The sequence below is a fragment of the Lissotriton vulgaris genome, chromosome 2_1 (genome assembly GCF_964263255.1).
Source record: "Lissotriton vulgaris chromosome 2_1, aLisVul1.2, whole genome shotgun sequence".
Taxonomy (NCBI): domain Eukaryota; kingdom Metazoa; phylum Chordata; class Amphibia; order Caudata; family Salamandridae; genus Lissotriton; species Lissotriton vulgaris.
Genome location: NC_141687.1, coordinates 508,774,314 through 508,801,768, shown reverse-complemented (window position 1 = coordinate 508,801,768; position 27,455 = coordinate 508,774,314). Strand labels below are relative to the sequence as shown.

At 45.2% G+C, this 27,455-nt stretch overlaps 1 protein-coding gene across 1 annotated transcript in view; it reads left to right on the top strand.

Annotated features, from left to right (window-relative positions):
• PGAP1 (post-GPI attachment to proteins inositol deacylase 1) overlaps positions 1-27,455 on the top strand; it is an 868,977-nt gene that overhangs the window by 812,471 nt on the left and 29,051 nt on the right. Inside the window, exon 26 of the mRNA XM_086955415.1 lies at positions 24,299-24,403. Within this exon, the coding sequence (XP_086811541.1) occupies positions 24,299-24,403 (105 nt within the window). The remainder of the gene's footprint in view (positions 1-24,298; positions 24,404-27,455) is intronic.

The following is a 27,455-nucleotide window of genomic DNA, read 5'->3' as shown; positions in this document are numbered from 1 at the left end:
CATTCTCTATTGTTAACAATAACGCCCCCCTCCCCCCAAGGGCATGCACTTATCGTAGGTGTTATTCTTCGCTGTAGTCCATATGGAATAAAAAAAAAGCTCAGTACAGAGGTTCTCACCAATCAATGTTTGTATACACTTCATCTCATTAAACAAGTTTATTCCTTAAGGGTCAAACTGTCCAAGCATTGGTGTGTAGAGTTTTAAATATAGAGGTAGAAGGAATGGAAAAAGTGTAAATACACCACACAATAGCCAGGTTGCATTAAGAGACTGTCCCTAACCACATTCACACTTCTCAAGAGAGAACTACCTTCACAAGGGGTCTGTTTGTGCTCAATAATTGACCAAATTCCACACGACTATATGCAAACACCTGTGGCAGCTTCCACTTACTGGATCAATACCCCCCCTGTACCTAATCCCTAAATGGATTTCTATTTCTTTTAACGTTCTCACCCTCAAATAAGAGGCCGAAGTCTTGAAGTGGGGCGGTTGTGGATGATTCTTTCAAATGGGTTTCCCCAAACTCTGAATTCTCACTGTGTTCCCTTGCCATTAAACTAAAAACACAATGTCTTTTTCACTGCTCTGAGTTTGCAGTGAGCGTCCAAATCGCGCAACAGAAAATGCGGCACAGATTTCAAAGACCGACTCCCACAGTATACAGTTTTAAATAAGTGAAATTCCCCAATATGAAAAAACTTTCCTGTACTCAAACGCAGCAAATCATACACACCTACCCCCAAACACATACGTAATGCATTGCTGCTCCCCCGTGGTCTCTGTCCTAGACTGTTTTCTAATCTGAATGACCCATAGATAAATATTACAGTCAGAAACAATGTAGCCCTGATCTCAAGTCAAAGTATCTATCTAATGCCTTTATGTCTTGGTACATACTGTGGTTAACTCCGTCCGTGTCTAACCACAACTAACTTTGCGAGCCTACAGTGTTCCCAAAGCCCCGTTTACATGCCTTGCCTGATTGTTCAAGCCCCTCTACCAATCAAACTCCAAAGCTATCATTTCAAGTTTTGACGATCATTGCAAAGACCAGCGTGGAGTCCAAGAGTCCACCGAAAGCTACATTAAACAAGTATTTGCAATGCAATAGGTCTCGCATTAGGAAAGTTTGAGCTATTGGTATTGTAAATGACACATTTTTTATTTATGTGTTGGTTTTGAAAATAGCGAAATTAATAGCTTTGTCATTTACAATGCCAATAGTTATAACTTTCACAAATGTGACACCTATAGCATTTGTAATGCAATATGTGTTGTATTTACGTGACTTAAATGTATTGATTTTACAAACAACAATGGCTTTTAATTTTTTTTAAATAATTAATACTTAAATAAAAGTTATTGTAATTTATAATGGCAAGAACTTAAACTTTTGTAAATAACTTTTGTGAAGAGTATGTTCAGTGTATTTTATTGTGACGAAAATCTAAGAACAGAAGTGAAATATTAACATCTTTTTGTGACATTTGTAATAAAGCTTGAAACATTGAGAGAACATATTTGAACCAGTTGTTGTTGAATGTTTGCACAGATTGATGCTGTGGTGGTACTGAGTGATGTGGTGGCGACCAGTGATGCTGTGGTGTTCAGTGATGCTGTGGTAGCGCATAGTGATGTTCTGGTGCCCCTGAGTGATGCTGTGGTGGTGCTGAGTGATGCTGTGGTGATGCGATGGATAGAGTGAGTGCGATAGATAGAGGGAGGGCGATAGATAGAGGGTGGGCGATAGATAGCTAGAGGGAAGGGCGATAGAGTGAGGGCAATAGATAGAGTAAGGGCGATAGATAGAGTGAGGGCGATAGATAGATAGATAGAGTGAGGGCGATAGTGTAATTATGCGGCGTGTAATTATGTGGCACTGAGTGGTATTTGGAGTGTATGTTGCGATGAGCGCAGTGTAAATATGTAGCATATAATTATGTGGCACTGAGTGGTATTTGGAGTGTATGTTGCATTGAGTGCAGAGTAATTATGTGGCATGTAATTATGTGACACTGAGTGGTATTTGGAGTGTTTGTTGCATTGCGTGCAGTGTAATTATGTGGCATGTAATTATGTGGCACTTAGTGGTATTTGGAGTGTTTGTTGCGTTGATCGCAGTGTAATTATGTAGCATATAATTATGTGGCACTGAGTGGTATTGTCTGGAGTGTATGTTGTATTCAGTAGAGTGTAGTTATGTGGCGTGTAATTATGTGGCACTGAGTGGTATTTAGAGCGTATGTTGCGTTGAGCGCAGTGTAATTATGTAGCATATAATTATGTGGCACTGAATGGTATTATGAGGAGTGTATGTTGTATTCAGTAGAGTGTAATTGTGTGGCGTGTAATTATGTGGCACTGAGTGGTATTGTTTGAAGTGTATGTTACATTGTAATTATGTAGCATATAATTATGTGGTACTGAGTGGTATTGTGTGGAGTGTGTTTTGCATTTAGTAGTGTGTAATTATGTGGTGTGTAATTATGTAACTTGCGGGACAGAGGGACATCCAGGGTGGGCTGGGTCCGCTTTGCGCCTTCTTTTTCGTCGCCATATTGGGTTAGGGGGGGTTCCAGGAGGCGACACAGTTTAGGCGCCATCTTGGTGGAGGGGCCAGCGGCTTGCCCTCACAGGACTTCCGCGTTCGGAGGTGGAGCCTATATAAGGTTGGTTCTGCTCCAAGACAGGTAGACTTGCTGGCCTGCGCTGCTTTATTTTACTTTATTCCTGATTTGCACCTTATCTAGATTTTAAAAATTTAAATAGCCAAATAGTTGTGGCATTTGTTTTAATCATGCTGCGCTGTGCGAGCATTGGACACAAGCGCTTTCTAGCATACTGCCATACCAGGAATACAGGGAATCCCCGCTAGAACTTACCCGCATTCTAATTGTTGCTCACCTGCACTTGCGGGACAGAGGGACATCCAGGGTGGGCTGGGTCCGCTTTGCGCCTTCTTTTTCGTCGCCATATTGGGTTGGGGGGGTTCCAGGAGGCGACACAGTTTAGGCGCCATCTTGGTGAAGGGGCCAGCGGCTTGCCCTCACAGGACTTCCGCTATCTACGGCATAAAGGATGGACACCTTCCAAGCGTGCAGCATAGGCGCGCAGCGGGTGCGACGTAGGCGCGCCGGAGGTGCGCCAGAGCTAAGTCCGTTTGCGCCCGTTCGCGCACAGGTCGCGCCCGGCGCCGGGAACGCTGCCTCTCAAGTATTTGCCCATATTACTTATTCAAGAGACAAACTCTTAAGTATGGACCACCTTGTCAGGAGACTTTGTCTTGTGGTCTGTTGAATGTTAGATCGCTTTGTAAGCATCATGACGAAATTGCACTACTCATAGAGTCTCACCAGCTAGACATGCTCTGTATGACAGAGACATGGACTAGAGTAGACAGCACGGTGGAACTGGGTCTTGCTTGCCCCTCTGGTTACAAAATTAGACATAAGCCTCGGGCAGGGATCAGAGGTGGCGGCATAGGCCTTATTTACAGAGAAACCTTGGATATCTCCCTGTTAGAGACACGAGTAGTCCCGGGGTGTGAATTAATGGGCTTCTCTTTAAAAGGACAAGGAGGTGTTCTGTATTCGGGGTTGCTGTGCTACAGACCCCCAGCAAACGCCCTATCTGCTGTACCTGAGTTGGTAGATCTGATTTACGAGCTCTCCAACTCCCATACTAGAATTATGATCCTGGGGGATTTCAATCTGTGGCCGGATGGACCTACGGATCTAGCCTATAAGGAGCTGGTCCAGTCCTGTAGCAACATCCATCTGCAGCAACTGGTACTGACCCCAACTCATTCAAAGGGTCATGCTTTGGATCTGATCCTCGCAGATGCTGGTCGGGTGTCGGTACGGAACATCATCCCCCAATGCTGGACGGACCATGCCCTCGTCCACCCATCCCTGATACTCCCTGTCGACTCATTGAAGATGAAGAGTGGTAGGACAGGAGCCTCCTCTAAGGTGGATAGGCAATGGTCAAGACTCCTGAAACAGTCGAGCTTGCCAACCCTGTTGGCAGAAAGTTTCTCCTTGGGAGGCAGTGTGGAAGAGAGCTATGTGACCTTTAGACACAAAATTACTAACTCTCTGGATGAACTGGCTCCTCTGCGGAAAATCAGAGACAGGGCTAAACCGGCCATGCCTTGGTTCTCCAAGGAGCTTTTCCAGCTGAAGCTCCAGTGCAAACGTGCGGAGCGTACCTGGAGGAGACAGTACCTTGAGTCTGACAAAGCTCTCTTCAAACAGGCTCTACTGACCTACAAAACCCAGATCAAGAGTGCCAAAGCCAGTTTCCTCGAGGAAACGCTATTGTCAGTGGCAAATAGATCTCAGGCCTTGTTCAAGATAGTCAGGGATCTATCTCGCCCGGCTTGTGCCTCCAATGATATCCCGGCTTCCCAACGGCTCTGCGATTCTCTAGCAAAGGCATTTGAGGACAAGATCGCCTCTATGAGAGCAATCTTGGCATTCCGACCATTTCGGATCCCCAAGCCAGGTCGATCCCGGCACGGGGGGCTGCTCCCATGATTTTGGAGTCTGGTGCTAGGCAAGCCCGGCTGAACAGCTTCCCCATTCCGTCCTTCGAGGATTTCTGTTCAGTGGTGGATGGGATCTCTTCGGGCTCCCCCCTCGACCCATTGCCATCTAAATACTGGAAACTGTTCCATGAGGAGCTCTTACCCCCTTTCATGCTATTTGCTGTCAGTCCTTCAGTACTGCTCAGGTGCCGGACTGTTGGAAGCTGGCTGTAGTATCGCCGCTTCTGAAAAAGGACACACTGGATCCTACCTGCTCAGCAAACTATAGGCCTATCTCACTGCTCCCTTTCCCAATTAAGATCTTGGAGAAACTGGCGACAAAACATCTGTCCAGTTTTCTGGAGACTAACACCTGCTTGGATGAGGCTCAGTTTGGTTTCAGGCCAGCCCTTGGTACTGAGTCTGCATTGGTGACCGCCTTTGATGACTTTCGTTCGCGTGTCTACTCTGGTAGAGCAGCCTTTCTAGTGCTGCTCGACATGTCGGCCGCTTTCGACACGGTTAGCCACGCCCTTCTGATCAGGAGACTAGAGGATATTGGGGTATCCGGCCTAGCCCTGGATTGGTTGATCTCCTACCTTGGTAATAGACACCATATGGTAGCCTTGCCGCCCTATCGATCGGACATCAAGAAGGTGGGGCAGGGCGTACCACAAGGGTCGGCCATCAGCCCCATCTTATTTAATCTATACCTCCGTCCCCTGGTCAGCTTGATCAAGTCCTTTGGCATCGCGGTCATCAACTATGCTGACGACACGCAACTTATCTTCTCATTTGAGGGTAGGGATGCTGTGTCGCAGGAGACTTACCACTGATGCATGACAGCTACCGCAGATTGGCTGAGCCTGAACTCATTGCAATTTAACAGCTCAAAAACCGAGACACTGCACTGCTCAACGGATCGTTTTCCCCGGCCTTTGCCATCTGACTTTTGGCCCTCCTCCTTCCAAGGTACGGGGGCAGCGGCAGTCTCAACTCGGAATTTGGGGATGCTGTTCGAATCCAATCTACAGCTAGATGCGTTTGTCAACAAAACTGTGGCAACGTGCATGCTGTTACTTCGAACACTGCGGAAGATTCTTTCTTTCCTCCCGCCCCATGCCCGCCCATAGGTAGTGCGTAGTATCATCTTAAGCAGGCTTGATTACTGCAGCGCGCTACTTTTGGGTGCACCAGCTACTCTAGTAGGCAAATTGCAGCGAGTGCAGAATATGGCTGCTAAATTAGCTCTTTCCAGACGGCGTCTTTATTCCTCTTCTCTAGCATTTTGGATCTCCATTGGCTGCCAGTTGCCCAGCGCATTGATTTTAAAGCACTTTGTCTTGTTTTCAGGGCCCTTCATGGTCAGGGACCGGTCTCGCTGCAGACAATGTTTTCCTGGTATATTCCCACTAGATCTCTCCGTTCCTCATCAGCCTGCTTGGTGATAACTCCTAAAATTATGAGGACTCGGATGGGTGGGCGCTCCTTTAGGTTCACCGCAGCCAAGCTGTGGAATGCTTTACCCTTGCCCTTAAGAAGCAAGGGGGATCTTTCATCCTTTAAAAGGGACTAAAAACACATCTTTTCTCCAGGATAGTATAAAGACTGAAGCAGTGTCAATTTGTGTATGGCTGATCAAGTCAAGCACCAGGATACCCTCTGGGTGACAGTTTTGCGCTATACAAGTACGCCATACAATACAATACAATGTGGCACTGAGTGGTATTTGGAGTGTATGTTGCGTTGAGCGCAGTGGAAATTATGTAGCATATAATTATGTGGCACTTAGTGGTATTGTGTGGAGTGTATTTTGTATTCAGTAGAGTGTAATTGTGTGACATGTAATTATGTGGCACTGAGTGGTATCGTTTGGAGTGTATGTTGCATTGAGTGCAGTGTAATTATGCAGCATATAATTATGTGGCAATGAGTGTGTGAGGGTGCAGTGTGTCTGAGGGTGCAGAGTGTGTGAGGGTGCAGAGTGTGCGCGCGCAGTGTGTGAGGGCGCAGTGTGTGGCCTAAAGTAGTGTGAGCGCGCAGTGTGTGTGGCCTAAAGTAGCATGTGGGTTCAATGTGTTTGGCCTAAAGTAGTGTGAGTGCGCAGTGTGTAAGTGTGTGAGTGTGCAGTGTGTGTGGCCTAAAGTAGTGTGAGGGCACAGTGTGTGAGTGTGCAGTGCGTATGTCCTAAAGTAGTGTGAGGGCACAGTGTGTGAGTGCGCAGTGTGTTAGTGCGCAGTGTGTGAGTGTGCATTGTGTGTGGCCTAAGGTAGTGTGAGGGCACAGCGTGTGAGTGCGCAGTGTGTGAGTGCGCAGTTTGTGAGTGCGCAGTGTGTGAGTGCGCAGTGTGTGCGGCCTAAAGTAGTGTGAGGGCACAGTGTGTGAGTGCGCAGTGTTTGAGTGTGCAGTGTGTGTGGCCTAAAGTAGTGTGAGTGTGCAGTGTATGTGGCCTAAAGTAGTGTGATGGCACAGTGTGTGAGTGCGTAGTGTGTGTGTCTTAAAGTAGTCTGAGGGCACAGTGTGTGAGTGCGCAGTGTGTGTGGCTTAAAGTAGGTGAGGGAACAGTGTGTGAGTGTAACCTCTCCCTCCTGGTGCTAAAAAAATGCGTACGTCAACCTACTGTGCGTACAAGGTGACTCACTGATACCACCTACTAGAGGCCCTGTCTGGATATATGGGCGCCACATAAGTCTGCTCAGTGATCACAATGCTCGCCATTGACATCTGCCGTGATCTCCAGGTAATGAGTTTGAGTCCCAGGAAGGCTAATTTAGTCTTTTCACACTTCTGAAGGCGGTAAATGGAGTAACATTAATTAAATTGGGTTATAATAACGCCTTTTATTTACATCTCCCAGAAAGGCCGAAATTCTGTCTACAAACAATAAGCCGATATTACGCTTTCCCATTTACTGTGTCATGGAGCTTGACCAAGCACAGTTTTTTATATTATTTTCAGTTTAATGAGTTCGCTCTGCAAACCTAGAGTGGTTGTAAACTACCTTTGAAGGATATTCCGGCAAGGTTGGTGCTGACGTTTTTTGCGCCTTGAAAGTCACCGGGGCATGATTACAAGGCTCCTGGAAGAAAGCGAGATGGGTGGGGGAGTTTGGGGCGCTCGCTCTCCCTGTTCTCTTAATGTTCGCAGCTCCTGGTTTGTATATTTCTTCCGCTCGATTCCTCACTAGAAATCACACAGCACCACCAGCAGTAAGCAGAGAAAACAGCCCAGAAACCAAGAGTAACAGCAAACAAATTCCGACTCAGATTCCACATTGCTCCCGACTGCAGAGCTCCTAGCCCCGGCCTCTGATTGGCTCGGACAGAGCCCTGCAGGGACTTGAATAGCCTCCCCTGCTTAAAAGCATGTGGACGAAAACTGAACGCAAACTTCACACTTTTCATTGTTTGCGTCTGAGCCGTTTCAGAAAGTGAAGTGAAGCAAAGCTGTTTCTTTCACTGTTGATAATCAATTGTTGTTGCATAGCGCGTGCTATTGCTCGCTTAACGTTTCTAAGCGCTTTAAATAGCAAGATCAAACGAGAGGACGTGCCTTCTCAGAACACAAAAGTCAATCTCGAAGACTACATAAAACAAGAATGTACTACCGCCGCCGGCCCGAAAACCGGAAGTTCGGGAGAGTGAAGCCGGTCGTGGGGCGGAACTTCCGCCTTCTGCGTGAAGCTCGCACCCACGGAGTGCCTGGCAGAGAGCAGCAGTGGTGACGCGTGGCTCCCATGCTTGACGGAGATGCACACGTAAGGAGGAGCGGCGGAGTCCTGAGCGTGACGGAGCCGGTAGCCAGGTGAGTGGGGCTTAGTTGTAGGGGCGGGGGTGTCTGTGTCTGTGTGTGTGCGCGCGAGCGAATGCAGGAAGCTGACTTAGTTGTACCATGGCGGGGGGGGGGGTGTGTGTGTGTTTGCGCGCGATTGCGAGAAACTGACTTGCCCTGGAACTGGGACAGGAGTTGCGCCTGTACGTGCGTGCACACATGCTGAAATCGCCGATGGCCCTGCGCGTGCCCTTCCCCTGTCCCACTTTCCCAGCAAGTGGATAACAATAAGGTCTTCGCTTACACCAGCTCGACCTAAAAAACCTTGTAAATGGGTAATTAAACAACAAAAAGATGGGGGCGCTAGAGGGCGCACTGCGGGATGGCTGGCTAGTCAGGCAGCTCCGCCGGACGGTTCCGTTTATCCGCAATAATAACGTGAACAAGGTCACGGAACCCGCTGCCAAAAGGTACCATCGGACGGCGGAAGATGAGCGGCGCATCCTGATACCCTTTTCGTAGCTCTGTGAGCGGGTGCGGCAGAGAAATCCGAGAACCAAGCTCCGCCATGGTCCGCGACCTATGCGAGCGGGATGGCGGCTGCCTGTAAGCGGTTGGGACAGTGACAGTGACACGCGTCACAGAGCCCCGAAGCAGCCTAATCACGGACCCGTGAGTACTCCTTACAATACACCACGATGCTGGCGAAGGCTGTCGGACTAACTAACGCACTTATGGCATAATCACAATCTGGGCTCATAACGGCGACTGATCACCAGACCTCTCCCGCTTCATGGGGGAATTATCGAGTCCGGGACTGTCTGCAACATCGCTGGGCTGCCTGTATGCGCCGCTGCGAGAGTAATCACGGCCGTAGCTACCGTTCAGCAGCGACTCAGCAATAAAGTGCTCATTGCAGGGCAGCATTGTGGCTAAAGGCGCGAAACATATTCCCCGAAATGGCGGTGCCCGCTCAGAGATAACACACCGCTGACACCGGATCATCTACTGAAACGTTGGTTTGTGTCTGCAGCAACCATGCACACACATTGATAGACTTTTGGAAGTGATCTACACCACGTTTTGAAATGTCGATCGTGCCGGTCGCGCATGTGCAGCGCCCGTTTTAAACACGTTGATGTGCCCAAATTAACGCTTTATATGTCACACCACGCAATATAGCACTCGGTTGCTAACCTGACAACGGAGCAGCTCCTGTGTCTGTCCCCGCTGTGAATAGGCGGCGGCTACCTGATTAGTGCACCAGATATATGTAACACGGAGACGGCTCCCTCCAATATTTTGCTCCTTTTACTTTAAGTGACATTAACCACGAGCAAATACAGTGGCAGGCTTTCCAAACCGCTGCTGAGGGTGAACAGGAGCTCTTTTAATACTGCTGGAGGATACTGTCATACCATTCAGCGCTGTGCTGTACCGCTCTCTCCATGTCTGTGACTGCTCTTTAATGTGATACACACAACAGTCCACCAGGGCAGAGACCTCCAACTTCAATGTCACTGCCTGTCGTTTTCACGTGGCACTAATGGCAGTGTGAATGCCCTCATTGCCTTCTTCATCTGCACTGTTCGACCGTCTCATTGGCGCCAAAACGCGTAACAGCTGATCTCACCTCTACATGCTGTCAGGGCACCGGTGCACAGCGTGCATGCTCTATGAGCCTCTACTAGCTGCATAACCCATCATCACAAGATACAAAGGTGCAGATACCCCGCAGGATGGAGAAACCGGACAAGCAACAACCAAAGCTCAACTTTGAACAACGCCGGACTGTGAGAGGGTCCCATCCCCAATCAGACACAGAGACTGACTCGGAGCGCACAGCGCCTAACAGTATGGAGGTGATGTTGAAAGCCATTCAAGACAGCCTGCAGGATATGCATGGTAAAATGGACCATCTAACGACGCGATTGGATAACATGGCGGCCAAGGTGGATCGACATGGAGAACGGCTGGATGAAGCAGAGACAAGATTGTCTGCAGTGGAAGATGAATCGCGTGCAAGCACCTCTAAATGCACGGGATTTGAGAAGATCCTAGAAGTTATTAAATCCAAGTCTGAGGATTTGGAAGCGAGGTCACGTCGCAATAACATACGTGTAGCGGGTGTACCAGAATCAACAAACATTGGTAATATGGAAGCTTATGTGGAGGAAATGTGCCTATCCCTGTTTGGCAAAGACAAACTGTCCCAAGTCTTCATCGTAGAAAGGGCACACAGGACACTTGCACCACGACCACCTCCTGGTACACCACCAAGACCCATAGTGGCCCGCATACTAAACTACCGGGATAGAGATGCAATACTACGTATGGCCCGGGAGAAAAAAGATCTTCAATATCAATCCAACAAACTTGCTTTCTATCCCGACTATACGCAAGCAGTCCAACAGGCAAGAAGAGAATTTAACGGAGCGAAGTTGAAATTGCGTGAACTCCAGGTGGACTACGCCATGCTCTACCCGGCTCGGCTGAAAATCAACTGGGAAGGCAAATCCACGCTGCTCACCTCACCCAAAGCAGCAAACGAGTTCATAAAGAAAATCGCGAGCCACCGGAAAAGTGATCAACGTCAACAGCAGGATCAAGAGGAAGGCTGACCACAGGGAGAGGATACAACGCACCGACTAGTCACTTTGCCGGACTATGCGCAGCTATACATTGGGGATGCTACCAGCCCCTAACTGGTGCGTAAACTGTGTTTAAATATGGCATCAGCGGGTAAGGATTGTTTGCACTGCACCATTAACTGCTACTGAAGGTCCTGCACCACACAACAGGTATGTATAAGTGTGCAAACTATCTGGCATGTATGACATACCAAGGTTGGAAAACAGAGCAGGACACGTTCGTGCAGACAGCTCTTTACTAAACACTGAACTAAGCTGTCCATTGACATCATATGGGGCTGATGCACCCTTTGATGCACACGTGCATAATCTGACCCAATGTTACTCATCTGCACAGCGAGGCAATCTCTGTACCTACAGACTTTTCTGGTATAGACAGTGTTGCTGTAACAGATACTAACTATTGTTGATGCACAAAGGTGCAGAACACTAATGGTCCCCCACTCCTAATACGGTATGATGAGTCGCACAGCTGTACCATATCATTATTCGGTCGCAGGGCCCAGGTAGAACTGTTATCAATGTCACAGCTTCATACGCTCTGTTTTTCTTGTTCCTACGCAACCATAACGAGTTATATAGCGTATGATCTCTGTGGTAACCCGTATATATTGCAAGCTTCATATAGTTACGCTAGACATGTAAGAAGACACATGCATGCTATGATGTGACTATGGTTATGTTCCTTTTTGCCTTTTAGAGTGGCTGTGTGGGACTGTTGCTACACCTCTATTAGCCTTGGGCATTTGTGTGGATATTATGCACTGTTATAGTATTCATGGCGGTGTGACCTATGACCTTGTACATTTAAGTAACCGTCCACGTTCGTTATCTCGGACGGGGATGTGCAGTCCTGGCGGGCCCCCACATGGGTGACCCCCACCACAGTTTGCATATTGATGGGATGTTCATTGAGGGTATGGCCTCAGCAGAGTTGGGCTGCTGTTGTGGGGCGGGGGGAGGGTGGTGGGGCTGTTCTTGTTGTTTATGGATCGGACCGCTTGAGATGCATTGCCTGTAACCGGTTGTACCACATTTATCACTGTGACTACGGTAACCACTTGCATTACACTCCTAAGCTACTAAACTTCCCCTCAGGCGGGACACAGAGAGCGTATGAATTTATATATGACCCCTATTATGGTTAATCCCGCATTTCAATCCAAAGTCCTAAACGTCCTCTCATGGAACATCAGAGGCTACGCCAATCCCAAGAAAATCCGTCGTATATTTGCTTGCCTGAACAGATGGAACGTAGACATAGTTATGTTTCAGGAAACGCACGAACCTCCACACACACATGCCCAAGTGGGGCGCAGATGGGCTGAGTCTATGCACTGTTCGAGATATTCATCTTATGCTAGGGGTGTGTCTATTATGGTTAAAAAAGGCACGAACTTTAAAGTGAGCACGACAAAAATAGATGACGGTGGGAGATATGTCATAGTTCAGGGTGACATACGTGGTAAGCACATAACACTAGTTAACACCTACGGACCGAACACGGACACCCCGGAATTCTTCCGAGAAATCTGGCGCCACCTACACACGGCTACCGATCAGACAATACTGTGGGGCGGAGATTTCAACATTGCTCTGGACGACGCCCTTGATTGATCAGAAGGCACAATGGAACATCACACACGTGCTAGAACTGAGCTGCTAGACATCATGCGAGATCTATCCTTACAGGATATCTGGAGGGTGAGAAACCCTGAGACTACTGAGGCGACACACACATCGATAGCCCATGCTAGCTGGTCGAGGATAGATTACTGGTTGGGGACGGCTGACATTTCACTGTGGACACACGCAGTCGATCACATGCCCAAGACACTATCTGACCACAACCCTGTCAAACTGTCATTTACCATCCCTAATTTCGTGCCACCGCCATACAGTTGGCGTTTCAATTCCACTGCACTTACAGACCCACTATATGTTGATACCATTGGTAAGGCTATCAAAGAGTACTTCAACCATAATGCAGACACCACGGAAGACGCAGGGCTTCTATGGGAAGCCTTTAAGGCGACCATACGGGGAGTTTGTATAAGTACAACCGCCGGTATACTGAAAGACATCAGAGCACAGATCGCAAGATGTGAATCTACACTCCGTGCTCTAGAACGACAATACGAACAAACCCCGACACAAAGCATACTAAGCGACATCAGAACTACACTCACTGAACACCAAGACTTCGCTGCTGACGAAATTAAATATCTAAACAAGCGTCCTGTGGCCAGAGCATACGGGGAGGGTGGCAGACCAGGAAGTGCCCTAGCTACCAAAATATGCACAGGGCACAAACAACACATCATCACAAAGGTTGTTGGTGAAGACGGGCAAACTCACACCGACCAGGAAGGCATACTCCGGAGCTTTGTACACACTTATCAGGACCTATATACCTCACGACCCACTGCCACACAACACGAAACACTACAGTACCTTGATGATATTGCTATTGGCTGGCTGTCAGATAATCAGAGACAATACTTGGCCCACCCACTGACAAAAGAAGAGATTGCTGAAGTCATAGCATCCTTACCGAATGGGAAGGCACCGGGGCCCGACGGATTCACTTGTGAATTCTATAAGACCTTCAGCGAATTACTGTCCCCATACCTAGTAGACATGTTTGGAGAAGCACTAGAAGCCCAGATCCTCCCAGCAACGTTACGTGAGGCTGTGATAATAGCATTATTGAAGCCAGGTAAAGATCCAGAGGCCTGCGCTTCCTATCGCCCTCTGTCGCTCCTAAATGTCGATTCCAAAATACTAGCTAAAGTCCTTGCCACCCGATTGCAACCGCTTATGGCCTCACTAGTTCTTCCAGACCAATCGGGATTCATCCCCTCCAGAAACACCACGCACAACACCAGAACATTATTTGCCACCGCACATTATCTTACACCATCCACCAAGGCAGCAGCGATCATGCTGGACGCTGCTAAAGCGTTCGACTCAATCGAATGGTCATACCTTATAACGATACTGCATAGAATGGGTTTTCCACAGCTTTTCGTTCAATGGGTACAACTACTCTACACCAAACCAGTGGCTAGAATTAAGATCAATGGTTACGTGTCAGAGACCATTGCCATAGAGAGAGGGACTAGACAGGGTTGCCCCCTGTCCCCTCTTCTATTTGCACTGGCGCTGGAACCTCTAGCCTGCATAGTTCGACAGAAACATCACCACCTAGCACTCCAATTTCCGAACCGGCCTCTGCATATATCCTTATATGCGGATGACATGTTATTATACGTCAGGGACCCAGCTGTCAATCTGGACCCGCTCCTAAGAGTATACATCCGTTTCGGTGGATACTCAGGGCTACAAATCAATTGGGATAAATCCTCCATATTCCCACTGACTGACTCCACCCAACGACATATGACGGAATACCCACTAGAGTGGCAGACGGACCCTGTCCGATATCTAGGCATTTGGTTCCACCGAGACCCAGAGGTGGTTATTAGAACCAATTATGGTAGGGCGATTGACGCGCTTGAAGATAAAATCGCAAGATGGATCCAACTCCCGCTATCATTGGCCGATAGGATGGCGATTGTGAAAATGGTAGTGCTCCCTAAATTACTTTACCTTTTCAACAACATCCCGATACGACCACCGAGAGTGGTTTTCAACCGCATCACGTCCATGATATTGACGCTCATTTGGGCAGGTAAAAAAGCACGCATAAAACTAGACACATTAACTCTACCAGTTCACAAGGGGGGTTGGGGGGTGCCAGATTTTTGGTTGTACTATCTGTGCGCACAGGCCCAATTTGCCACCCATTGGTATCACACGACACCATACTTGACTCATGTAGCAGTGGAGGAGGGAGACGCGGCCCCTACCCCACTGGGCGCTATAATAACGCATAACAGACCCCCACTCCATAACAAGGATATTAACACGATAGACACTACCAATGCTGCCTGGAAAACTCTAGGCCATATGATGCGCAAACTCCCACTCTACGCTCCGGCACTGCCACTACATCATCACCCAAATCTATCTGTCACAAGCGAAGAAGTGGGCATGGGCTTATTAAAGCAGGTGGGCTTATGCACAATGGGTGACGTCTATAAGGACGGGGTCTTTCTAAATGATCAGGATTTAGCCTTTATTCAAAATCAGACATCACTCTTCCGCTTTACATTTTATAGACTTAAACAAGCACTGAAACAACATTTTCCGACCTTCCCGAACGAACCCCAAACGATGGACACCCTACAAATGTTGATAACATCTAAGAATACCTCACATCTGGTCTCGCGACTGTACACGCAAGCACAGACGGAATTAGATCACAGGGCTACTAGTGCACTGGGGAAATGGAATGCACTGTTAGACACCCCACTTACAGATAAAGAATGGGAGGCTACATGCACACTCACGAAAATGTTAACGCCGAATGGCAACCTACGTATAATCCACTTCAAATATCTCCACCAGGTCTATTACACTCCGGCCCAACTATACAGATACGGATTACGCGAAGAAGCACGATGTAAAAGATGTGGTTACGACCAAGCAGACTTTATACACCTGGCTTGGAACTGTGTAGCGATACAAGCTTATTGGGCAGCAGTGACCGGAAAACTAACCGACATGGTGGGAGTGCCGATCGCATGCACGGTAACCAGTTGTTTATTGGGCCTGCTGCATAACGTGAAGGCGGCGCGCCGTAAATTCTATGTCATAGCACTATTACTAGCCAAACGCAGACTATCAATGTGTTGGGATAGCTCACACACACCCCAAGTCAAATTATGGATGCAAGATATGGCGTATTGCCAAGATACTCTAAGAACATACGAGGAATCTCTACCACTGAGATCTAGACCTAGAGACTACTGGTCATACTTCACAGCGTATTTAAACACACAACTAGAGGAATGAGGGGCACATAACGTCACTGATATTACCTGGTGGCAAGCATGTGTTTTACTGTATAGTGGTTTCCCATATATCGAGTCAATAGACGTGTGGAGCTGGTGTTGGAATGCGGTAGTGGACTGATCAAGTTAAGTTAAGACATTGGTTTGTTAAATAAAATTAGACAAAAACTGAGACCAACTGATTTTGTAAACGCGGCCGGCCCACAGTGGTTGTAGGCGACTTGCTGTGTACGTTAACGTATGTTATGCATGCAATCTGCTCACGGTAATTTGCTTCAATAACATGCCGCCGGCCTTCTCTTATAAGGTTGTAGGCGCTACACTGTGTAACTTGTGTGCATACAAACAATAAAGGTCTTGGAACAAAAAAAACAAAAAAAAAACAAACAAAAAAAAAAGATAGCCTTTCGTTAAAGAGCTCCTCATGCTCACCTATTTGTGCAAATACGTCTTTCTCAGATCTAATATTCAGATCCAATAATTCCAGCAGCAGAAGCCGAAGACGAAGAACTGGTCTCCGTGTCCGAAGCCGACTCTGACATTGAAGAAGAACTGGACATCACTCCAGGTCAACATACTGTGAGTACAGTTCCCCATGTGTCCACTCAACCAAAATCTAAGGCTCCCGTTTCACTGTCACCCTCGGGCTGTGGTTGGCACCAAGAAAAAGTTTCAGATGCCCCGCCCTCCAGCTGTGAAACACAAAGACAAGCCTTCTGGCTCGGGCCGAGCCTGCCCAATTCCGGTGCCGAACCAACACCTTCGGCACGGAAACATAAGACGAAGCATTTGCCAGTCTCCACAATGCCGGCACCGAAGACACCTTTGACACAGAAGGCCTCGGAGCAGAAATCCTCCAGATCTAAAGCTTCGGTGTCGAAATAGTCTAAACCGAAAGTTTCTGAGCCGAAATCCTCGACACATGAAGGCTCGGAGCCGAGATCCTCCGCGCCGAAAAGTTCAGAGCCAAAACCTTCCACTCCGAGAGCTTCAGAGTCCAAACCGACTAAAACCAAGCACTTGGAATCAAAACATTTGATGCTCCAAGACGTTGAGCCCAAATCTTCGATGCCAAAATCAACTCCTAAAGAAAAAGATACACCATCCAAAGAGCCCGGTCCGAGGAGCCACCTTTGGATACAAAAGAAAAGAGACTAAGTATTGACCCTAAAACTGGACACCTCCAGGCCACTCTTCCTCAAAAACAGAAGATGGATCTCTCAGACGATGTCCCTATACCTCTGAAGAAAAAGGGCATGGGTACTGACCCTTATTCCCCTTACATACCTCCCTTTCCTAACACAAATGTAATCATTACACCATCAAATTCACCTCCACTATCACCTGACCCACAGGATAAAGATGATGGGGTTGAGGATGAAGAGCAGGATATGCCACAAGATCAGGACATACCACAGGACACTGATCCCTGGGAGAAATATAATAGGAACCAGATCAAGACAATGACCCCGACCTGTATTCCTCCAGACCCTCCCCACCTGACGACAACATTGGCTATGTTCAGCTTATCACCAGGGCCGCTCAATATCACGGGGTGGAGCTTCATACAGACCCTCTAGAAGAGGATTTTCTTGTTGAGACATTAACGCACTCACAAAGGTCTACTAATAATTTACCAATGCCTTTTGATAAGGAGCATCTTTTTGGGCCAGCTGTCGATACTTCCCTAGAAAAGATGAAGAAAGAGACGGAAACTGCAAAGTCCATGAAGACCTTACAATTACCTTCTAGCAGGGGTTCCCTTCCCCGCTCTTTTTACAGGGGTGGCTCAAAAACAGTGTCCACAGAGAATCCCTCCCCCTCTCATAAGGGTAACAACCAATCTACCTCCTCCAGAGGTTATTTTCAAGGATGCTACAGAGGAAATATTAATAAGGAAAGAGGCAGAGGTAACTCCACCCGCACTTCCCCTGCCAACAAACAGTAACTTCCCTCCGCTACCCCCGATCATTCCACTCCTGTCGAGGGACGTCTCTCACAGTTCCTACCTGTCTGGAAGTCAATCATCTCATACAAGTGGGTAATACAAATGATCCAGTATGGTTACTGCCTGGAACTTACCTGCACTCCCCCAACTATTCTTCTAAGAGAACGTGCAACGTCACCAGAACATCTCACCCTCTTAAAACAAGAGGTTCTCTCTCTGTTACAAAAACACGCGATAGAACAAATACCATTACATCATCAAGGGATCAGAGTGTACTCCCTGTATTTTTTTATTCCAAAATAGGACGGCTCTCTCAGGACTATACTAGACCTCAGCCAGCTAAATCTCTACATTCAGTCAGACCACTTCCACATGTTCACCCTCCAACGGGTGCTCCCATTGCTTCAGCAAGGCGAATTTCTATCCACCCTAGATTTAAAGGATGCCTACTTCCATATTCCCATTCACCTGGCTCACAGAAAATATCTCAGGTTCATGGTGGACGGACAACATTCCCAATTTAGAGTTCTCTGTTTGGGTTAACTACAGCACCCAGAGTCTTCACCAAGTGTCTAGCAGTAGTCGTAGCTCATTTAAGAACACAACACATTCACGTCTTCCCTTACCTGGACGACTGGCTAATCAAAGCCAGATCACAACACAGCTGCTTACACCACACTCACAAAAAAGTTCAGGTGCTTCATGACTTGGGATTCACTGTAAACCTCACCAAATCTCACCTCCAGCCATCCAACACGCAAGCGTATCTAGAAGCCACAATAAACACTTGCAAAGCTCTAGCGTACCCCAACCCGGTCAGGATACGCTACATGCAAAATCTTTTATCACAATTTCAGCCTCAACACTCACTACTAGCCCGAGTGTCCATGTAATTAATCGGCATGATGGCTTCTTGCATTCTAATCGTTCCTTATGCAAGACTTCAAAAGCGTATCCTTCAGGAATGCTTAGCATGTCAGTGGAACCAGGCTAGAGGTCAGTTAACAGATCTAGTGTTGGTGGACGGCCACACCCATCGCTCTCTGCAGTGGTGGAATACACAAAACCTTTCCAAGGGGCTGCCATTCATCGACCCGGTTCCACAGATAGTGCTAAGCTGACGCATTGCTCACTGGTTGGGGAGCTCATCTTCAAAAACATACCATCCGGGGCATTTTGACCCTACAACAAAAACAACTCCACATAAACCATCTGGAGCTACAAGCAATTTTTTTTAGCATTGAAAGCTTTTCAACTGCATCTAGTAGGCAAAGCTATCCTAGTTCGTACGGACAACAAGACAGCAATGTACTACATACAAATTAGGGGGGGACACGCTCCCTACAGCTTTCACAACTAGCTCAAAGCATATGGACATGAGCCATACTTCAAAACGTATATCTCCTTGCAGAACACCTCCCAGGAGTAAACAACCAGATTGCAGATCTGCTCAGTCGTCAGAGACAACAGATCAACAAATGGGAACTACATCCTCAAATTCTAATCCCATTCTTCCAGATGTGGGGCTACCCAGAAATAGATCTCTTCGCCACACACCTCAACGCAAAATGCCTAAGCTTCACGTCCAGGTATCCTCACCCATTGTCCAAAGGCAATGTGCTATGGATTAATTGGTCAGAGAAATTTGCTTACGCTTCTCCACCTCTCCCGCTAATTCCATTAGTGGTTCGAAAGCTCAAACTGCATTCCCTGACAAGGATCCTAGTTGCTCCCACATTGGCTCGACAACCATGGTTCACAACCCTGTTGGAAATATCAGTAGTTCCTCACCAAAAACGACACCTCTCCCCCAAGCTACTCACTCAGAACCATGAAGAGATAAGACATCCAGGGGCATATATATCATTGTAGCAGTTTGCGAGTCCTTAATAGCAATTTTTAGTGAATCACTATTAAGGACTCGCAAAATGCTATGTAGGTAGGAATCGCAATAATATTTGTGATTCCAAAATATTCCTTAATTGCGAATGGCAAATAGCGATTCGCAATTAAGGTATTCCTTCCCATTCATTCCTATGGGCCTAGAGGCCCTAAAAGATTGAATGGGAAGACATTTGCAATTTGCGAGTACCCATTATATACTCGCAAATTGCAAATGCAATTTCAAGGGTGCAAAGGTGTCAAAAGGACACCCTGTTGCACCCCTGTTATATGTATGTGTTCACATGTGGCGCTCATACATGCCATAAGGGCATGTATGTGCGCCACATGGCACTTTGAAAAATGAAAAAAATGCATTTTTCAAAGAAATCGCAAATTACCACCAACTGTAAGTTGGTGGTAATTTGCGATTTCCTAAGCCAAAATCGCACTACTTGGGTGCTTCTTGCATCGCATTTAAGGAATCACAATTTGCTATGCCTTAAATGCAATTGCAAAATAGGGAATTGCAAATTTTGTGATTCCCTCTTTTGCAATGCCCTTTTGGGATGATACATCCCAAAAGACTTTTTCCAGTTCGCAAACGGGCAGATTCTGAGATTCTGCCCGTTTGCGAACGGGAAAAGGGCTTGATACATATGTCCTCCAGATCCCAGTCAACTCACCTTGCGATCTGGCACCTGAAATCATAGAGTTTGGCTACCTTAATCTTCCGCTAGACTGCATGACCGTCATTAGATATGATAGACGCCCTACCACAAGTGCAACTGGAAACAATTTGTAATTTACTATACAAACAATAAAATCAATCCAGTAGATGCTTCCATACAAAACATAATTTTTCTATCTGTTACACCTACAGCTTTCTAACTTTTCATATACATCTATACGCTTACACCTTGCTGCAATACCTGCGTACCTACAAAACAGACAACACTTGTGTTTCTTTCGAGTGCCTGCTATCAAAGCCTTCACGGAAGGACTCAAAAGAATCATTCCTTCTAGACACATCTACATGGAGCCCCTAACTGCAATTCTAAGGAACTCCAACATCCCTTTTCACTTCTACGCAGATGACACACAACTCTACCTGGAAACCACTTTGATCGCAGACATCCACAGACTGAACGGCACACTCACAGAAGTCCAACATTGGTTCTCATCCAACCACCTCAAACTTAATGAAGAAAAGACAGAAGTGCTCCTCATCTCAAATAAGGATGAAAACCTCCAAATACTTGACTGGCTCAAAGCCTTAAACGCCCTTAATGTTCCTCTTGTAACTACAACCTCCGTCAAATCACTGGGGATCACTCTTGACCCCAAACTGGACATGAAAGAACACATCTCTAAAACTGCCAAAAGTGCTTTCCTTAACCTGAAACTTCTCTACAAACTGAAACCCTTCCTCCCCACGAAAGACCTGAAACAGGCCACTCAGGCACTACTACTCTCCAGAATTGACTATGGCATTGCTACTCTGACTGGAACAGTCAAATCACACCTGGGACCTCTGACCACTACCCTCAAAGCCGCAGCGAGAATGGTCACGAGAACTAAGAAATATGAGCACAACACTCCGGCTCTTAAGGATCTGAGGTGGCTCCCTATTGACCAACGAGCCAGCTTCCGCACATCTTGCCTCACACACAAAGCCCTGCATACAGGTAAACCAGAATATCTGGCCAACAAACTCAAAAGAGCCGGTCAGTCTAGGAACCTCAGAAGCTCCAACACTCTCCTACTCATTCCTCTGAAATCACAGAAAAATAAAACATCTAGTAAGTCATTTGCGGGTAATGCTCCCAAGATATGGAACTCCATCCCCCCCACATCAGACTGACCACCTCCTTCCCGAAATTCAAGATGCTACTCAAAGCCCTCTTTCTTGAGCGGGCTGGATCGTAACAAGAACCCCTCGTTTGACTTTGATAGATCTCTATCTCTATGCTCCCAGAGAGAGCCGAAAGACTCACCCGTGATCTCCGCCACGTTGTGCACTCAAGTTGCTTTTGTACAGACTTTTCTTCCCCCTGTGCTCCCTGCCCTGCTTACGTACAACCTTTTTGATGCTTATTTGTATTTGATGTGAAGCGCTCTGATAACCCCGGATCCAGCTAGCGCTATACAAAACTTAAATAAATAAATAAAAAATATAGTCCTTACAAGACTCATGGGTCCACCCTTTGAGCCATTGCTCAAATGTGAACTACAATTTCCCACCTGGAAGGTAGCCTTCCTTATAGCCATCACATCTCTTAGAAGTGTAAGTGAGCTCCAGGCACTAACTATACAAGAACCATTTTTACAAATTCACCAAAATAAAGTGTTTCTTTGGACTAACTTCAACATTTTACTTAAAGTCGTTTCTGCATTTCATCTCAACCAGTCTTGTGAGTTACCTTTTTCCCTCAACCAGACTCAGTGGCAGAACGCGCTCTTCACACATTGGATGTAAAAAGAGTCATACTATATTACATTGAAAGAACTAAATCTTTTAGAAAAACTATACAACTCTTTGTTGCTTTTCAGCACAGCATGAATCCTATTCCATATCAAAAGCAAGTATTGCACGGTGGATAGTTAAGTACATCCAAATATGCCACATTAAAGCTAAGTGCACATTAGCAATTCCCCCTAGGGTGCACTCTACACGCAAACTAGGGGCTTCTATGGCATCTAAGGGACCATACCCTTAGATGACATCTGCAGGTAGTTTTAGGAACACTATTTCAAACCACTGCAATAGATACAGGTTAGCCGCCGCTTCGGAGATAACTGTTGTATAGCCTATGCTAAAGCATATGATCTACAGCTCATATGATGCAAACGGAAAATGCTACTTACCCAGTATGCATCTGTTCTTGGCATATAGAGCTGTAGATCCATATGTACCCACCCGCCTCCCCGGGTACCTTTATCTGTTGCAGCATTATCTTACTTAGATACACTATAAATGGACATCCCTTCACTACTTTTACTAACTCCATCATCACCCTTATGACAAAACAATCTGGGGATGGAGTCAGTGTCCATGCGCACTATCATCGTAATAAGGGGTCACCTACCTGGTGACTGCAAAGACTTCTTCGAACAAAAACAAAGTGCAAACATCCGGACCCAACACAAGATGGCGATCTATGTTAAAGCATATGGCTCTACAGCTCTATATGCCAAGAACAGATGCATATTGGGTAAGTAGCATTTTCCTTATCCATTTTAGATTTCTCCCATTTGAAAAAAATGACAGTATCTTTCAGTTATAAATATGGCACCGTGTCTACTGGCCACTGGGAACAAAAGGCTTGCTGTTTGTAAATGCAACACTTTGAAATGGAATACAATTACAATGAAGTGTTATCCTAATCATTAAGTTAACTCTTCATTTAAATTTTCTTGAATTTAAAAGCATTCTTAAACATCCTTTTGTTCTGATGCTCCAATATTGAGTTGGCAAGGACTTTTATTTAATATATAAATACTTCAATGCTTCAGTTCTTCACCTCTGTGCCCACCGTCATACATCTGACTCCACCACAGCTCATTATCATGCCCTGCTATCTGTATTCTGAAGATAATAATGTATAATAAACACAGACTTCCCTTAACTTAAAAAGATAAATGTGACCATATGCTTATTTAAAAATGAACTTGAGGCTGTGAGCTACTCTGAAGGTGTCTGTGAGCTACTGGTAGAGCGCAATCGAATTGTGCCAGGGATTTTTCTCTACTGCTTTTAATGCAGGACTCTAGATGAGAAGTTAAATCCATACCACTCACCTCACCCTGCCCCTTTTTCGCAACTTAGAGGCACCTGAAATCTCCTGCATGCCTGCTATCATCTGCTTGCCCTACTGATGTGTTTCCTGTATCTCACAGTTGATACTTCTCTACTGACATTCTGTGGATATATCAGCCCAGAATTTGGCAAGAAGCAAAGTGGTTGGGCATCCACCATCTTTTATCCCTCTGCACTGGTGCCATTTCAATTAAACACATATTTTATCCATTTTCTTAGGGGTTAATCTACCTATTCTACTCATAAGCTGTTGTGTTTCCAGTTCTGAAGCACCCAGTACCTGCTGAGTGGAAGCTCTATGAGAAGCCACTTTCTAATCATATACCTTTGTATGTTATGGACTTTAAATAATTTAAAGGGGTCCTTTTACACACTCTAAATAGTTTCGTCTAATCAGGACCTGAATGAATTGATGTCGTTTCACCTTGATCAGCACAATCTCAAGAAATGTAAGACTCATTTTATTGTTTAATATCATAAGAATGTTTTATTTTTCGGGTAGCTGTATCGGAGTTGTAAAGCTTAAAGTATGCAATCGTACAGATTCAGGTTGCTCTGTAAGTAATGCATGCCCAATAACGGACAGTTTGAACTATGCTGCGGAAATGTATAACCGGATGCATTACATTTAAGAGGTTTCCTCTCCTAAAAGGCAGTAAGGTGTGGATGAATGCAATTGCACTCACACTGCTGGATTATTGTATTCATTGTCTGAAAACGCAATAAATATATTTGTTTACAAAAAAATAAGAACTTATTTTTTTCTGTCTATAGGTATAATGTACATCTTGACCCTGATCCCTTTGGAGCTCTGGCTACGGTTCTTGTATTTGCTTTGGAAATTCTCATGAATTCAAGTGTTACTTCCATCAAATCAAGGTATCACATAGTTTTTGTTTTGTCATTGAAAACTTTCAGTTCAACATATCTATAGGGAGGAAATCATAACATTGATAGAATCCAATTTAATATATTTGTAAAATTATATGAATGATGTTAGTAGCTTATTAGCACATAGTGTATATGCACCTCAGGATTCATAAGGAGAATGCAGTTACAGTGGATTTGCTACAAAGAATGATCTAATTTTTAAATGTTATATATCATAATTTAAAAACATTATCTCACAGGTTATAAAATAGGGATGTTGCACTACTTTTGTTTAGTGGATGTTTGTATGTTTAGTGGACGTATATATGCCACAGAATGGCCTCAGAGTATTAGGCAATTTAGAAACAATTTACTTCTAGGATAAGCACTGCAGACAGTCTTACTGGAGAATCATCCCCTTAAAATGGGAGTTCCATACCCTGGACACCTAGATCAAGAAGGATCAAAAAGTACTGCATGATCACCAAAATGATGGAGCACAGAGCTAAATAAATTTCCAAATGCAGATTACTAAACCCTTCTGCCACATGTATTATTGTTGAAATTACCTTGCAGACCCTTTACTGATCTTTTAAACTATTTATAGTGACCTCCTAGAAGGTCATTTTTAACTAATGTTGATTGTAAGCTTTTGCTTTTTGCCTTCTTGTGTACAGTTTAAAAGTACTTTAGCAAACCGAGCCATGGTCAAACTCATATTGAAACTTTCTTCACAACATTATGGAGCAGTTCCATTCATATATTCTTTGTTCGGTTACATATAGTTACTGTAGGAAAACACTGACAAGACATGGAAAATAGAGGTCACCTTCTTGAGGTGAACTATAGGTAACCTCCTAAACAGCCCAAATTGAAGATTCAACAGATCGTTAACAAGTTTCTATAAACAAAACCTTTGGGCGTCCAGCAGGCAGTTCTCTGATAAAATAGTTAAGGTGTGTGTGTAATATGCCAATCAAACAGCGTTCCACTTAAAGAAATAACGTGGGCCAAGTTTCAGTAAAAAGAGGAACTTTAAAAAAAAGTAATTAAACAAAAACTAATAAAATCTGACAATTTGTAAAAATCTGGGCTAAAATGATTTTTTTTTATCAAGCAGAAACATAACTCGACAGTCAATAATCGAGATAGGTGAATCTGAAGACAGTATATTGTGTCATTGAGCAGTGAGGTCCTAAAGAAAAGAAACGCTCAGGCCTTTGTTTGAGGACCCAATGTTTCACAGATCTTGCTCTCCCACTTTGCAGTTGGGGGGATTGGCCTTTTCTGTTTTTGTGCTCCTGCAAGTGAACCAAAAACCCTGACAGCCTCCATAAGTAGTTTCAGTGGTCTTTGTTATAGGGATAGGTAAAGCAAGGGTCTGAAAGATAGAGGAAGGGCAGGGTTCATCACTAAAACCAGCTTATGCTCACGAAACTCACTTACATGGATGCTCTCTGACCATTTTCTCTGTTATTTCTGTCCAGGGCTTGCAGTATCTTTCATTCTGTGTATTACCCTTCCAGATGCTTCCTTATGTGATTGTGTTGCTCCTGCGGCTTAACTGCAAGAGTGTGTCTATCTTTCTGAGCATCCATCAGTGTTGCGTTCTTGACTGACTGTAAAGTTGTTTTGTTTGGCTGAGGTGTTGAGGCTTTCCAAAAGTTTAACAACACCACAAGAGTTGTCAGAGAGCATTGATATGCCATTCTGTCATTCCTGCCAGCGCCACAGCTTTTTCATCGCAGTCTAATTGAACACACCTGCAACAAAGGGATGTTTTGTAAGTAAACAACAAAAATATTGCATTGTCCGTCAGACTTTTTCCCAAGTCCTAAATACCTCACACAGCTGACCAGTGAGTGCACACAATTGGATTGAAGTTGGTGGTTTGTCAAAGTCAAAATGAATACTTTTGTACTTTTAATTTTAGATCACTGGGGTCAACCTCAGTCTAAATCTGGGTGGTAACCCAGCAGGGTGGTATAGGAGGTGAGACATCTCTGTACTTGCTGGTTGTTTGGTGGGGAAAAAAGTGGAGCTAGAGTAACAAAGCTATCAAATGAGTCTGACTGCAAGGCACTAATGGCCTAATTTGATGTAGTCATTGTTCCAAGTGAAGATTCTCATTTCCAGTTGTAGCCACTTTGGGAACTGACTGTCACTCATGACCGTCCAGCATATAGGTTTTTTCCTTCTTTCCTTCATTTACAGGAACATGGATCTTGCAGTATATGTAGCAGATAACAAGAGTAAATTATCTGCCATATATGCATAGCAACATACAGTAGATATCCTCTCACTAATTATCATCAATTACATCAATTAATGTTTTATAAAGGATCTATTATGGTAAAATTTTTGTAAGGTTAATAGTTGAGCTTCTGCAACTACTACAATACTGTTCTCTTTTAGTACCTACTTTAGCATTATTAAAATAGATGCAGCAAGCATGTGTCAGACACCAGAATTTTTATCAGAAAAAGGCGAACCTCCTTTGCTTTGGAGGCAGTGGAAAAAATATGTGATTACCATGTTGCTATTAATGGTGGTAACTAGGAAGCATTCATTATGCCTTAATATTTTAGGTGTAGAAGGTAAAAATAAACATGAAAGCCTTGATGAATTACCCATTTCATTGGCTGAAGATGTACCATCATATATGTTTGAAATTTCTGAATTGATGCTAGAGAGACATTTTGAAATGAAAATTAATATTCTATTAGAACGCCATGCATTTTTTGCCGGCATTCAAGGGAAGACGGAAAGTGTGGTAATCGTGTAGCTTTCCTGAAAATATCAGCATGCACTTGTGATTTTGGCGTAATCACTAATTCTCTCATAAGATATCAACTGGTAGACTACACCAACCACTTAGGAATTCAGGTGAAGTTGTTAGCCGAAAATACAGATCTTACGGAGGCACTGTCAATTGTGGAAGCTACAGAGAACATCTTGATGTTGGTTTGTGAATTTTTAGATACTCAGACCACTTATGCTTTAAGATCTGCAGATTTAATAAGTGAAGTGATGGCTGAGGAGAATGTAGATACCCGTGTAA